At 41.3% G+C, this 14592-nt stretch overlaps 1 protein-coding gene across 1 annotated transcript in view; it reads right to left on the reverse strand.

The window, feature by feature from the left end:
* The window catches only part of ATAD3A (ATPase family, AAA domain containing 3A), a 28268-nt gene that overhangs the window by 5589 nt on the left and 8087 nt on the right, over positions 1–14592 (reverse strand). Inside the window, 8 exon segments of the mRNA XM_010284560.1 lie at positions 2208–2316; positions 2904–3071; positions 6389–6447; positions 7368–7419; positions 9781–9905; positions 12272–12397; positions 13285–13341; positions 13573–13728. Of these exon segments, the coding sequence (XP_010282862.1) occupies positions 2208–2316; positions 2904–3071; positions 6389–6447; positions 7368–7419; positions 9781–9905; positions 12272–12397; positions 13285–13341; positions 13573–13728 (852 nt within the window).

The raw sequence follows: 14592 nt of genomic DNA on the forward strand, positions 1-14592 counted from the left end.
AGAACAACAGCGTAACTCTGCAGTTAGCTTGCCTTGTCAAGCTATTTTTAATTCTGATCAGCTCCCTGACCCAGTTCACAGTACAGCCATACAACGAGGTGTACCAGCACAACAGAAAGGATAGCAGAAAGTCAGGAGTATGAGGCAGGACGAACACTGGCAGAAATGCTTGTCAAACTGCAGCCTGAATCCTTCTCTGATAGGAGAGTCCATTGTATCAGCTACAAAGCCACCTGTAACACGCTACCTGTTAGCCCGGACCCAGGCCCTAAAAGACCGATACCATTCAAGAGATCAACTTGGGTTAAAAGTACTTAAAACACCTGCTTAGAGAGGCTTTTTAGCCTCAAGTCCCTTGCTCCAGAACACCAACAACTTTGATTTTGACACAGATGAAGCTTCTTGCAGCTTCTGCATCAAAATATTTAATTTCTTTTTACCCACCTTCTCCTGCACTTTTTTTTTTAATGCCCTTTGACCGTTTTATGACAGCAGAGAGGAATATAACTGCCTGCTGCAATTTTACATACAACCTTGTTAATAGTTCTGGAGCTGTGAGGTACATTTTAAAAAGTGATCAGGGCAACAACACTAAGGAATTAGTCACCCCCACCTTTCCCTTCCTTCAAGATCACTTAAAAGGATAAATGATAAAAGCTGAGATCACTCCTGGGGAGTAATGACAAGCTAGGAGATAAGGGGTGATAAAAAGCCAAGTTGATAAAAAGCCAGGATTATTTATGACAACTTTTTATTACAGGAAATGCCTGGCAGCAAAGCCTTTCACATACATGGGAAGGGGGAGTCTCTTCTAAATGAAGAGAAATAAAAAAAATTCTACCACAATTAGTGGTCTGCTTTCTCTTCCACATCACCATCACTCCATTTAAAGACAAACATCCCAAGTTTTTATCCTGGATTTCAAAATCAGAAGCCCACAAAAAGCATAGCTGTACTTGGAAAAAGTGAAGCCATGATCTACTGTGAAAGGCAGAACGGCCCAAGATTCTGGTCTTTCCTTCAACCTGCCTGCTCTCCAGAATGGTATCTGAACACGTGCTAACTGGACACCATGGCAGTCCACCTAAAACCCATCAATATGCACTACCTCTCTGAGCCTCAAATACTTGCCAAGCATCTTGCCAAGCTTCTTGACTGAGCTGGTACAATACTAAGTGGTATGTTTTCAGGCAGTTAGAGAACAGAAACAAATTAAAAATAAAGCTTTATGTACATTTTCAGATAACAGCACACATTTTGAAATGTTTCAATAATACAAAATTTACATGGTAAAATTAACCAGCTAACATACAAAGAATAAAATAAGGACTGACAGCACTCAAATGGCTGCTTTGGACCTCAGCTCATGACTACTGCAGTTAAATGGATTAGAAAGGATAAATACTTTCCGTACCTTAAAAAGTGGAAAAAGAGGAGGAGGAATGAAATGCACAAACTTCATAAAATGTTTCTGAACTGATAAACTGAATAATAAAAAACCCCACCTTTGTTTTCACAATACCTGAAAAGAAGCTGACATTAGTAAGTTACATGACATACAATTTGGAGCATATCCCTCAAACTGGTATTACTAGGTTAGTTTATAAAAATACAAAATCCAGTAAGAAACTTTCAGCTGGGACAAAGCAGGGTGAAAGCCTGATTAAAAAAATGCTAAAGGTTGTTGAGCATGGGAACAATTGCACTCAAAGCAATTGCATTACTTATTTCTATATAGATACCATACATGTAGAAGTACCTAGTCTTTTCAGTTCCATTTTCCAGTCAGTTTTGCTCCTTCAATTACTCAAGTTTAAAATGTGTTTAGAACAAAGTAGAATGATGTTTTAGTGTCCTAATGCAGTCACATACCTATAGGCCACAACATTAGGCGTTTCTTCTACCGAGCTTCTTGAGCTGGAACATGAGTAATGGCCAGCATGATTTGCCTAAACTCATCCCTAAGTCACTTGCTTTGCTTAAATTCAGTAAGGGATTCCCCATTAGTGATTATAAAAACTGCTCCTATTTAGGAGATGAGGAATTATTCTGACACCCACTCTAGAGCTAGCAGCATTCTAGTACCACTGTACAGACATAATGAAACTTCCAAAGTGAGACAAGATCCGAGACTCCAACATCAAACGCTCAAACCTTCCAGAAAGCGAAAACGAACCAAGCAGCCCAGTGATGGAAGTCCTACTTACCTGCCATGCCACGGCAAGCTGAGAGATCTCTCGGCCAGACATGCCATCTGTCAACCTGGCAATCTCCGAGCACTTCTTCCCATAGTCAAACTGGGCCAGCTTCAGACGCCTAAAAAGCAGAAGAACAAACAAGGATTAGTTTACATGTAGCCACATGACAGAAGGGTGAGGGAGTCAGAGGTAGGCTTTGTGAAGAGCAACACTTACAACGAAACCAAAGATCAGATCAATCTCTGTAGAAAGATCTAGTCTGAGTACAGAAGTTGTTCTCCTGGGCCCAGGAAGCCCAACTTTGTGTCAAAGTAAGGTGTGTATCTGGATTAAGACCAAAAAAGTGCAAGGCTGCACAGCACACAAGGAAACGAGTCACTTGGTCTGATTTGCCTCTGTTAAGCCAAGCAAAGACAAGCGCTTGGATACGAAGAGTTCCAACAGTGTTCCTACTTGCATTATTGCCTCCAGTACAGTAACTGGGCTCCTAAATTTTAAGGGCACAACAAACCATAGCATGAAATTCTAGGATGGCACCTCATCTCAGGATAGCAAGAGGCATCTCTCCAACTCTTATCTGTACTATTTGTTTAAAGTAGGTTTACAGATAGTGTGACAGAATAGAGAACACAGAAAAGGAGATTAAGAACAACAATAAAAGAAAGAAAATCCTATAGGGTGGGAGAGTTCTGCAAAGATACTCACTGTTTACCCTCTGTGGCTGGGTTCAAGACATGCCTATCAAAATACATTCTCACAAGCCGCTCCCGTTCTTCTAGCTGGGGCAGATCAAAGTTCACCATTTCATCTATTCGGTCATTGATAGCCCAATCAAATTGCTCGGGCTGGTTGCTTGCTAAAACAAGCATAAACCTGGAAGTATGAAACAAGAGGAGAGACTGAAAAATCCATAAAAGTAAAAATCAATGAACCAGTCTGAACACTGGGAACTGCCATGGCCAGTATCAAAGACCTTTCATCACCTGACACGTCTGAAGAATCCTTAGAAACAGCTTTGTAACAGCATCTCAAGCAACATACTAAAATGCAGGGTAGTTTAAGCTATTTAGAACTGAAATGCATTTAATTCAGTACTTAGCCTTCCAATATCAGCCTTCCCCAGTCTGTCTTTGCCATAGAAGCGTAATATATTACTTTACCCACAATCTCCCTCAACTTAGGAATATCACAAACATTCAGCCAGCTCAACAAGCTGCAGAGCATTGAATGGAATCATCCCGGCCTAAAAATAAGGGGAATTTACCACTGCTGGGTCTGTGTATGGGAAGGTCATTCTTCAGCAGCTGGTAAAAGTTAACTTGCTTCCTTCAAGCAAGCCTGAGAACACCTTCCTGCTACCAAGTCTAACGTGTGCAAAAAGAGAGGCATTCACAACCGTTACCTTAAAACAACTTAAAACAAAGGTGGTTTGTTTTACCAAGCTTGGCTCCATGGTACAGATGTGCCAGCTTCCAGGTCCTGCTCCCTGCTGCTGCATTTTGAAGCCAGAAGCCCTATATTTTGCTTTGTAATGATGCTTCTTCCCCATGTCAATTCTATTTTAATGCTTTAATTGATGTTACCAGCTTAATAGTGCATAATTTGAATCGAGCTTTTAGCCACAGATATTGCAATATTGATGTTCTTGCAGTCCATTTAAATCCCAGAATACAGGGGGCTGTATTCTTCCCTGTCATTTCTGAAGATAATTTCAGCAAACCAAGAGCCACACAGGCATGAAACTCTTCCTTTTCTACTAACAAAGACTTCCCCCAACCCCTGCAGAAACGCAGCTTGGATAAAGGATTGATATGCAACCTGATAGTCAGGCCTTGCTGATTCCTATCATGAAAATCATATAATTCACATGAAAATGATACAAATGAGCAAGAACAAGAGATGCAGCCACAGTCAGCTATCCAGCAAAAAGATGCAGAAAGTTCTTTAGGAAGTTAAAGCCAGCAATTCACAATACTTAGCACTTAGGCTGGTGACAACTGACTGGTAAAATAACAGTACTCCTCAGCATCTCATCAGAACAGCTGAATTTACATGCACTATTAGAATTAAAGTGAACTGTCATTCATGGATACAGGACTCTTTATTGCCCAAAGCAGCAATAAAACTGTTCAGAAGTAAAATGCAGTGCATGAATCACAAGGACGTGTTCAGTCTCCTAGAATGGCTCACAGTTTAAATTTGGGTTCAATTAAACATCTGACAAAATGACAGCACAACTGTTTTGAGTGTAGGCATAGCACCCACCAGCACCAAAACAAGCATGCCCAGCGCTCTGGTAAGGTAATTTAACATCAGGGGAAAGAACTGTCCCCTCACCACTCCCTGCCAGTCACTGGCTTGCAGTGCAATTATAGATCTGGTCAAAATGATAACTTTGCTGGATCCACAGCAATTAGACATTACAAGTCTGAAAAGGACTATTTCCTAGAAAAAGAGGGAACTATCTAAAGCTAAAATATACACTCTATAATAAGTTCTGCAGTTCCATCTAAACATCTTTATCATCTTTGCAGGTACAGGGCAAAAGACATTTCTAGAGGTCACCTAGGAGCTCAGCACAACTACAGTTTTCACCTGGGAAAACTGTACTTCTGTCTTAAGCACCATTTGCTCTGCAGAACATATGTATTTCGCCAATATATATTATATTTATTCCTGCAAACAAGTGCAACATCATTTAATAACATTTACACTGAATTCAGCATTTATAGAGCAATTTTACAGATAATTTCAGAAGAGACTTGGTATCCTCCCAAAGAAGAAACCAAGGATCTTGCAAAGTTCTTGCAGGCTCAACACCTTGCTTTCTAGCAATCTACTCATTCTGGAAAGGCACACTTTCCAAGGCACCTCACTGTGACAGAGAAGGGTACAGAGAAGCTACATACAAGCAACTATCAGTTGGAGCTGCATTAGTTTTAACAAGTTCAAGACAGACCCCAAGGACAGAAAATGCCCTGCTGTTGTCCTGAAACAATAACCTTCTAGAATATTTATTTCAATATCATGAGGTTACTCTAACAGGTGTTTCACTACAACCTTACTTAAGGGAGCAGTTCATCACTGAGAAACTCATCTTCCCACATACAGACAACTTTTCTTGTTGGCTCAATTTCTTTGTAAAAGAAGTTTAACAACTAAGTAAAGTTCACACACACACAAAAATAAAATCAGAGGTTATTTAAAAAAAAAAGATCAAAGAAAGGTCCTCTATTATGATAGCCAAGAAATAGCTCTCGTCAAAATAAGCAGTGCTCTGCAGGAAGTTAACATTGATGTGACAACATGAGCACGGACGGATTAGCAATGAAATTTGCACACATGCATTGTCAGTCAAGTCAGCCCTGAATCTGTGAATCTACTAGGAGCCATGAAGGCAACAGCTCTGGGATTCCTACATTTACACGCAACATTGCACACAGGCATACTGAGCAGACAACTCATGCAAAAGAACTGGGGTCAGATTTAAACTCCTTTGCCTCTCAGTTTCAAACCCACCCCTACCACACACACATGCACAGCATGGAAAGAGGCCACCAAAGCACCGGAGAGGAACAGCAGCTCAAACAAGCACCAGCTGAAGCATTTTTTAAGAAATCATGGAACATCCAGACAATATGAACCCTACGTTCTCTTTTGTGATACTGATTTTCATAGGCTCAATACTGTCCTTGTATAAACAACAGTAACTTATCAAGAAAGAGAACATACTCACAATCAAGATGTTCAAATACCATCCCTGCTTCAGGAAACAATTTCCCTACGGTGCTAGAAGGGAGCCACACACAGTATGGAAGACACATGAAAGGGAACTGCTCACCGCCACATACCCTATGCAGGAGAAGTGTTGTCTTGAAAGGCACTTCAAGATCCCTTTTGCACTGATCTGCTAACATGGGCCAAACGAACACCCTTTTCACAAGCACTGATCTCTACCCTGTGTACAGCCCTTCTGAGTTCCAATTTCCAGGTCCCAGGAAAAGATAAAGGAGGATCAAGCTACTTCCAGAATATAAATTGAAAAGGGGATATTCTACGTAGGTTTTTTTCAAGTCCTTAGTAGCACAGATCATATACTTCCAACTTCCATTTGTGCACAGACCCTTTACTGACTTTCCTTAATTCAGGGAAACAGTAACTGCCATTAATGGCTGGAAGTGGATACTTACTTGTTGCTGTGCTGCCCTGTTCAAATTAAAGTTGCTCTGAGATCTTCGCTGATTTTCTCCTGCAAAGATGAAATCCAAAGGAAGATCAACTGGCTGGGGACCCAAGACAGGGCACAGCTTTAAGTAGTATTATTGCCAAAGTGAGTTCTGTTATTGTCAAGCATTTGCATTACAGCAGAATCCAAAGCACTGTAATACCTTGGGGAAAAAAAGATCAATTTACATACCCAGGAAAAAGGAATTATTAGGAATTGAAGCTTCCAGCAGAGAGATTAAATATTTACCCACAGTCATCCAGTGATTCTCTTGATTTCAAACCCAAGGCTCTAACCACTGGCCCAGGTGCCTTTCCATGCTGAACACTATTTTAGCTGGGAAGTCCAATAAGATACTTGTAGGAAAATAAGCTACAGCTTATTAATTCTTTATTAAGAATTCCCTTACACATTCAAAGTAATCTTTTGGGGATAGCCTTTTAAACAGACCACTGGGGTTCAAGTAGCAGGTCCAGTTTCAATGTACAATATGGTGACTTACTTTGAAAACATAAATCTTTTGCATAGGGGAAAATGCTAGTGTAGCTTTGTTAGTTTAGTGAAAAGCTGTTACGAAAACCTCCCGAGATAAATATCTGTCGGGACAAAAACCAAACCCTGCAGGGTACCAGCTCTGCAGTGCAAACAATCATCTTTGTTTTCATGATATGCCTCTTTCTTTCCTACTGCCCAGTCATGTGCAAAACCTTCAAAAAGATTATGTCACCCATCTTTTGCAGGGAGGAATTCTCAAGTCAGTCTCAAGATGCTCATTCCATACAGCTGCAAGATGCTAAGTTCTTGTCTCTGCATCACTTAATTAGATGACTAGTAAGGCACCTGCCAGTTTTAGCCTTTTGCCTGTTGAAGCTAGTTCATCAGGTTAAACAAGAAGGGTGTTGGCTAACTGCAGCATGCACAGATAACGGATATAAACTACTTACTGTTGCCCTCTTCCGCAGAAATGCATCCGCTTCATCCACAAATAGCAAAAGGCTGTAAAAGGAAAGCACTACACAGTAACAGGAGACAGGTAAGTGAGGCTCAAATGGCTCAAGGATTCTCCTGTCCCACTAACAGACACCCATAACTGTGAGCAGCTGTAAGCCCAAAGGATTATGCAAGCAAATAATTTCTTAAGGAGACATTTCTCAGCTAAGCTACATTAACTTTTCCATTGCATGCACCTGGCCCAGCCCAACAATTAAGACAGACATATTAGGCCTTAAGACACCTTAGACATAAATCTGACTCCAGGCCTCGGGAGTTTTGTTTCCTGCTGTTCAGAAACAGACTGAACAGAAGCAATTCTAGGGCACATGACCGTAGCCTCCTCCAGATTTTTAAATACAGATGGGAGTTTTTATAGGCATGGTTTGGCAATGGGCTTGTATCTAGCAGTGCTGGTACGTTACTGCCAAGTTGGCGTAGATCTTTGAAATTTAGACCTGCTCTCCAAGTATTTGTGAGTGCTTATTTTAGCATTCCCTCCTATTAAGAGAAATCTGTGCAAGGGTACAAGACAGGTACACAAGCATACAAGACATCTTGGTGACAATGGCATCTTCCTGCCATTTCTCTTCCTTATACCATTCTGAAAACTTCAAACTAGAGTCCTCCCCTGCAACTTGCTTTGTTATTTTGTGGTTTTTTTCCTTCCAAACCACACTAGCAATAATACAATGGTTTTACTACCTGTGGAGAAGTGAATTAATAAAGTCAATGAATAATTCACAAAAATAAATTCACTTATAACCCAAGGGTAGTGCTCTTCCCAAGAGGCAAAGCATATAAAGATGTTTATCAATAACAGAACCAAGTTGCTCATAAAGCTGTCACAGCTTGTATTACCTTCTTGCCTAGCTTCAAAACCAGCTTTCTTTCAAGGGATTTCAGGGCCTATTAACATCCTTTACTCAACTCCAGCTCTTCTGAAAATATTCTCAGCTACAGTCTCTGCAGAGAAGTGTCTTCTACCACAACGGCTTTCATCTAATAAAGGCAACACAGTACTAACAGCTAACATTGCTGGATATCCAGAATAAAATCTGCTTAAGCACTTCAGTGTTACTGGAGGCTAGAATATTAATGTATATGTACACATGTAACCTTTGATCACTACTTTCATAAGATGGCTATCTGAAGTGTATGAAGTTCAAGTGCACAGAAGATTTTATCAGGACAGAGAATAAATTCAGACCCAGGCAGTGTTGTGAAAGAGAATTCTTTAGCGGAAGCATCCAGCAGTCTCCATCCAGTTGAGTGTCCTCATATCTCTTCTAACTTCTTTTTCTAAGCTCATTTAAATTCTTACACCGTTCCTTCTATAGCTCCTCAAGGTAGGTCTCCTACCTTAAAGAGTTTAAATCCTTAGGACATTTAATCTACATACTTCTGGGTTTTTTTTAAAGGGGAAATAGAAACATTTAGGATCATGAATGCAGCAAGGATTAAAACAGACACTACAAGATAATGTCTATCTAAAGCAATCAGAGAACACGTAAATCACCAGTTAGCCACACTTACAGACCTGTGATCAAAACAGTACAAAAACCCCAAACTGACACCCACTGCAAGTTCTCTATTGAATTTTAATATCCTGTCTGGACAAGCAATTTCTTAGCTACTTGTCAACTGCAAAAATCCACTTACACTAGTATGAACAAATTAACTACATATTCTTACAAAATCAGGGAGTCAAGATTTAGCCTCAACACGAATGCTTTTCTGCAGATAAGAGTTTGCTCTTAAAGGTGACTGAAAAAGCACAGCAGCTTATGACTTTTACACCTATCTAATGTCAATGCCTTTAGCATCTGTCTTCCCCTTATTGTCTTCTATTTTGCCACTTCTGCTTGAGACTCAAAAGTAAACAAGAAGCTGGATCCAAACACTATCAGAGTCTAAAATCTCAGTAATTGCAACAGGGAACATAATATCCAGAGAGTGTAAACACCTGGGTGCACCTCCACCTTGTTAAGTTTTCTAACTACTGTCAGAAAACTAATCACCCTGAAAGAAATGTGCCCCAACCTTCACGTTGGCAATCTTTTTCCACCTGCCTAGTGCGATCAGCAGAGAGTCAAACTATGACTGATCTGGAAAATCTGAAGTAAACAAGAAGGGTTTGAGGGAGCAGAAGAGCAAAAGCTTTCAGCCTTTTAAATATTACTAAGCAGCAAGAATTCACCCATTCTAGGAAAACTTTAGGAGATGCTATGCCTGCTCAATGTTACCTCGTCTATGCAACAGTATCATTCAATAGCAAGCAGAGATTAGGGGTCTGAACTACATGGTTTGCAGTGAGTTTCTTTGAGCAAGAAACCAAATTCAGGATTCAGACGAACCTCTACTTACCCTCTCCTACTAGTGTTTGCCCAGTCGAAGAGTTTATGCATGGCAGTAACTCCTTCCCGCCCCATGGGGGCAACATCGCCACCTGTCATGATGGCATAATCCATGCCCGAGTGCACAGCTAATTTCTGGAAGGAAGCAAAAAACAGTGAGTTAAGCACTCTCTTTCACTGCAAGACCACTGAAGATGAGAAGGGAAATAAAAGTAGTTCAGTCCTATCAGCATGCTTATTTGCAGAGGGTAAGTATGCTCTTAGAGAAGAGAATACTTCTTTAGTCACTTAGGGAGAGCTTTTAGCATTTTTAGCATTCCCATTGCTCTGAATGGGAATGAAAGATGGAAGTTTCGTCTTGTGGCAGTGCACAAAATTTTAATGCTAGAAGGCACTGCTGAGAGTGCTCAGACCTTCACCTTTAACATGTGTATTGTTTATTTCTTCCACTGTTTTCTTCATGGTCTAATTTATAACATGATTCTATTCTCTACTAGACAGTTAACTAATACAATTTAATTAAATTTTATTTGTTTGAAAAAAGTTAGAAGCCTGGAATTAAGTGGTCAGTGAACCCAATGACTATTCAGACAAAGTAACAGAATTTTCCATTTGTATTTTAAAGCCTGCCACAACTCATTGGTCTGGTGGCTACTGAGCAAAGGGTTTTGATGAAGCTCCTCAGGTAGGCTGGAAATATACCCCTTAAGCCTGCAGGTAAAAAAAAAAAATCCTCTATGTTTTTTTGCTAGGACAGAAAATGCAAGTTCTTCCATAAAGCAAGTTTGACAGGATGTAGCCAACATTAGCCAAGCACATCAGAAGAGCCTGTGGCTTGCACTGACCAAAGTTCGCTCAGTCTGTCATGTCACTGCAGGGCAGAGTCTCCCTCTACTTCAGCCCAAACAGGTCTACCAAAAGCTATGTAACATTGCAATTAAGCTCCCGTCTTAAACCTGCTCTCCACCACTGAGATGTTACAGTGAAATGAATTAGCCCACAAATGCCTGTATCCACAAGAACAGGTTTTGCTAGGATTTGAAGGCAGTAACTGGCAAGATCTGTCTCTCTCCCTTTTCAGAAAGCAGTTCACAAAGCAGCTACCAGTTGAGCACTGCCATGGTGACAGACAGCAGACTAAGTTAAGATACCATTAGCTGACCCAGAGCTGGCTATCCAGTTCTGCCGAGTAAAGTCATCTGAAGGTTAAAATGAACAAGTCAACCCAAGTATATCAGCAACCACCGCAGCAAACCATGCTTAGCTGAATCCAACCAATTATCTGCTGTGCAGCAGGAGGCTGAAAAAAAACTTTGCTCTGCCCATTAAAACCACCCAGTTCCTGCTACTACTGTTTAGCACTTTGTATCAGTCCAACAAAGCTGGAAGCTTTGACGGTTGCATCCAAGTGCATTTACATGTCTCAAGAATACTATCACACAGCATTACTACTTACCACCGCAGACTTATGTATGCCTTTGCCCTGCAGGAGTCAGGGAAGACGACCACACTATGACATGTTACCTTTTTGGAACAGCAATAATAGCAATCTGTATTGTCGCTGCCATTAATGACTGCCACTTAAGTCAAGTGCAAAAGTCACAGCTCAGAAAACAGCTTCCATAGTATTCTCTCCTCTCTAGAGCATACAAGTCTCACTCTTACATCCATCTTCCTTCTGACCTGCCCCAATCTTTTACAGCTACTAGCACCATCCCCTTGGAGTTTCTATCCTATTGGGGAAAAGTCTTAAGAGGTAATTTCAGGACTGTTTAATAAACTTCTCCTTCATCCGCTGCCAGTCACTTCTCTCAGCTCTTACACTTCTCCCTTCTCCTTATGGTGCTGTTGCCATTTCCTAGACCTGTCCCTCCACTGGCTTTAGAAATCTGAACTAGGTGGCATAACGTCAGAACAGGCAGCAAAAAAACTATTGAGATATGGGTTTAATGTACTGATACAGAAAAAAATTCAACTTGCATCAGCATGTCAAATCTGCCACTGTTAAACAAATATATGAAACCTCAGATCTAGCAGACAAGCCCTGAAGAGCAAGTCAAAAATCAAATCCTGACTCAAATCCATGCAAAAACCATCCTAGTAGCGCATATGCACAGTGAGAAGCCATACCTATCTCTCTTCTGCTCTGGGCTTAGTAAGCAACAGCAGGAAAGACCCTATTTAGACAAGTGCATAAAATTAACAGAGGTGGAAATGAGACAGCAGGCTGGTGTTGCGATTTCACAAGTCACAGTTGCCAAGTGCCTTTTCCAGATGGAAGGGCTCTTCTGCCTACGCTTAGCACTAGAATCCAAGTGACTGTACTATTTAGAGTCGAAGCAGGCTGGATGCCCTTTCCTCCCTTCCCAATGGAGACACAAGAACACAATGTTTATGCAATACTACAGCAATAGATTTCAGTCTAGGGAAGATGTACAGACCCTGAAGTTTCCAGAGCACCTTGCAACATGCAGGTTGTCAGAATCTTGGCAGGGTTTTACCTTGGCAAAGAGTGTCTTTCCAGTGCCAGGAGGACCGTACATAAGAATATTCCTGTACAGGCTTTTGTTCTTTTTTGTATTTCTTGTTGCTATGGCAATGTCTCTCACACGTGCTTCTAACTGAGGCTGCAAGAAAAGGGTTAAACTTAAGAAACAGAAAGTACCAAGAGACCTGCATCTTTCAGCTACACAGATCAGTTCCAGCAAGAAGTAGGCAGCACTCCACAGTCTCAGGCTTTTAAGCCTTAACTTCAGCGGCTTACTACTTCAGACCAGGATCATTTCCCCGTCTATGTCAGGATTTACTCAATCTAAAGTTCTGTCCTCTTGGCTACAATGCTTTTACAGGAAAAAGCAGCAGTGCAGGATGTAGTGCAGTAACTACTGTAAGAACTGGTAACATCTAAATATTCACTTTCTATTGAGTGCCCTGGAAGGTGTATGTCAAAACATAATCAACATTTTGCAGTACTAATTCTGTTCATACTTATTACTGCATTTGTAGAGACACTGGGAGAAAGCTAATCCTGCAGGAGCATTTTCTCTCAGCAGCTTCAAGTAGCACTTAAATTTGCCTGATATCCAGGGATCAAATTCAGAAGCAAATACACAGAAGTAGGCCTAATTAGCAAGTTAAGAACCATTCAAAAGATCAGCAAATGCACATGCTTCTTCAAGTTTTTGGCCTACAAGCAGATCTAGGTTCAGTAATCCTTAGCAGATTAGATGAGACAAGTAGAACTCTATATATTAACATGCTGACTAAAGAGAAAAACTGCAGCAGGGCAAGGACTGAACTAAGACTTCCAACTGCTTTGCACAGAGGAAAAAAGGTTAACAGAGTGCTTAATACATGTCACACTGAACACAGGAGCTTATTTACAGACTCAGTGCCCCAAGGGTGCTACGCCTCCAGAATTATAGCCTTTGAAGTGAGTGTAAGGAAACAGCTGCTCTTATTCAGATTCCAAAGTCATCCTTCACAGACCAAGATAGCAAAATACAGTACTCACACTAAGAACAACTCCTTCAAGGGCATCCTGAGCCTTGCTGGTAAGACGCTTACCAACCTAGAGACGACAAATTCAATTACTGACACGTAGAAATCAACCACAGTTTTGACAAGTCACTGGGACTAAAAGGTCAAATGAAACAACAATGAGCTCAGCCCACCTATGCTATCTCTAACAGCACATTTACTCACAGATCCATCAATAGCTCCCCACCTGTCACAAAGAGCTGCAAAAGCAGTTTTGCATCCCAATGGCTGAGCACAACACAAAACGAAAGCTAAACCTTACCTTGATAGGATGCTTCAGTGCCTCCAGCACAGTAATGCGTGAGGTTTCTCTCACCAGGGAAGGTTTGCCCAAACGTGCTTCTATGAATCGCCCTGCTACTGCTGTGGCATTCTTGGCAGAGTAAACACCCACTGCCAGCAGGGTTAGGCCTGCCACCTGCAAAGAAAAGGGGGGAAGGATTAGGAAAAACACTTGGGAAGGCAACGCTGTTGTATGTAGCATGCCCTGTGGTGGGGAATTAAGATTCAGGACAAATGCTTACGAATACGGCTATAGAAGTTTATTTTTGGTAAGATGTTTTGTCCCTGTTCGGACAGTCAAGGTCTCACACTCCCTGTTCATAGGGCATCTAGGGCTCTTGCATCTTGCAGTGAGAAAGGCAGAGGAAGCACTAGTAATGCATATAGTCGTGTACCCAGAAGTATGTACTCCGTGCCCAAAATGTGTGTGGAGCCAGACTTCTAACTAAGGAGAGTATGTATTACGACAAGTAGCCATCAGGCTTTCCTACAAACTAGAGGTATAAGCCTCCTATGAGAAAACAGTACCTCCCATAATGCTGAAGCTTTAAGCTTCCAGTGTTACAAACAAAAAGCAAATCGGAAAACTGGTGCAGTTCGGGGTTTTTTCCAGTATTCTGTGCAGACAGTTAATAATAAGCCCACATCAACCAGGTGCTGTCTCCCAGACTACTCCTTACCATACAAGAAAATGTGTGCTGAGTTAAAGATGCCAAGAGAAACATCTGAGTTGTGGCTGCCATCAAGGCAGTACACAGTAGGGAACAAAAAGGACCAGCCAGGGTACACCTGCTAAAGGTGAACAGTCACGCCAAACCGAACGCAACAGGAAAACAGGTACTCAAGAGGAGCTTCAGAGCCGAAACCACCATGGGAATTACCATCACTGCATTAAGATACTGTTCTTTCAGAAACCCCAGAACAAGAGACAGTCCCATCAATTTGCCAGTGAAGCAGAAATACTCCAGACTTCTCTGTGGTTTACGGTTGCTGCTCGGTT

Source organism: Phaethon lepturus, unplaced genomic scaffold, assembly GCF_000687285.1.
Source record: "Phaethon lepturus isolate BGI_N335 unplaced genomic scaffold, ASM68728v1 scaffold20023, whole genome shotgun sequence".
NCBI lineage: Eukaryota > Metazoa > Chordata > Aves > Phaethontiformes > Phaethontidae > Phaethon > Phaethon lepturus.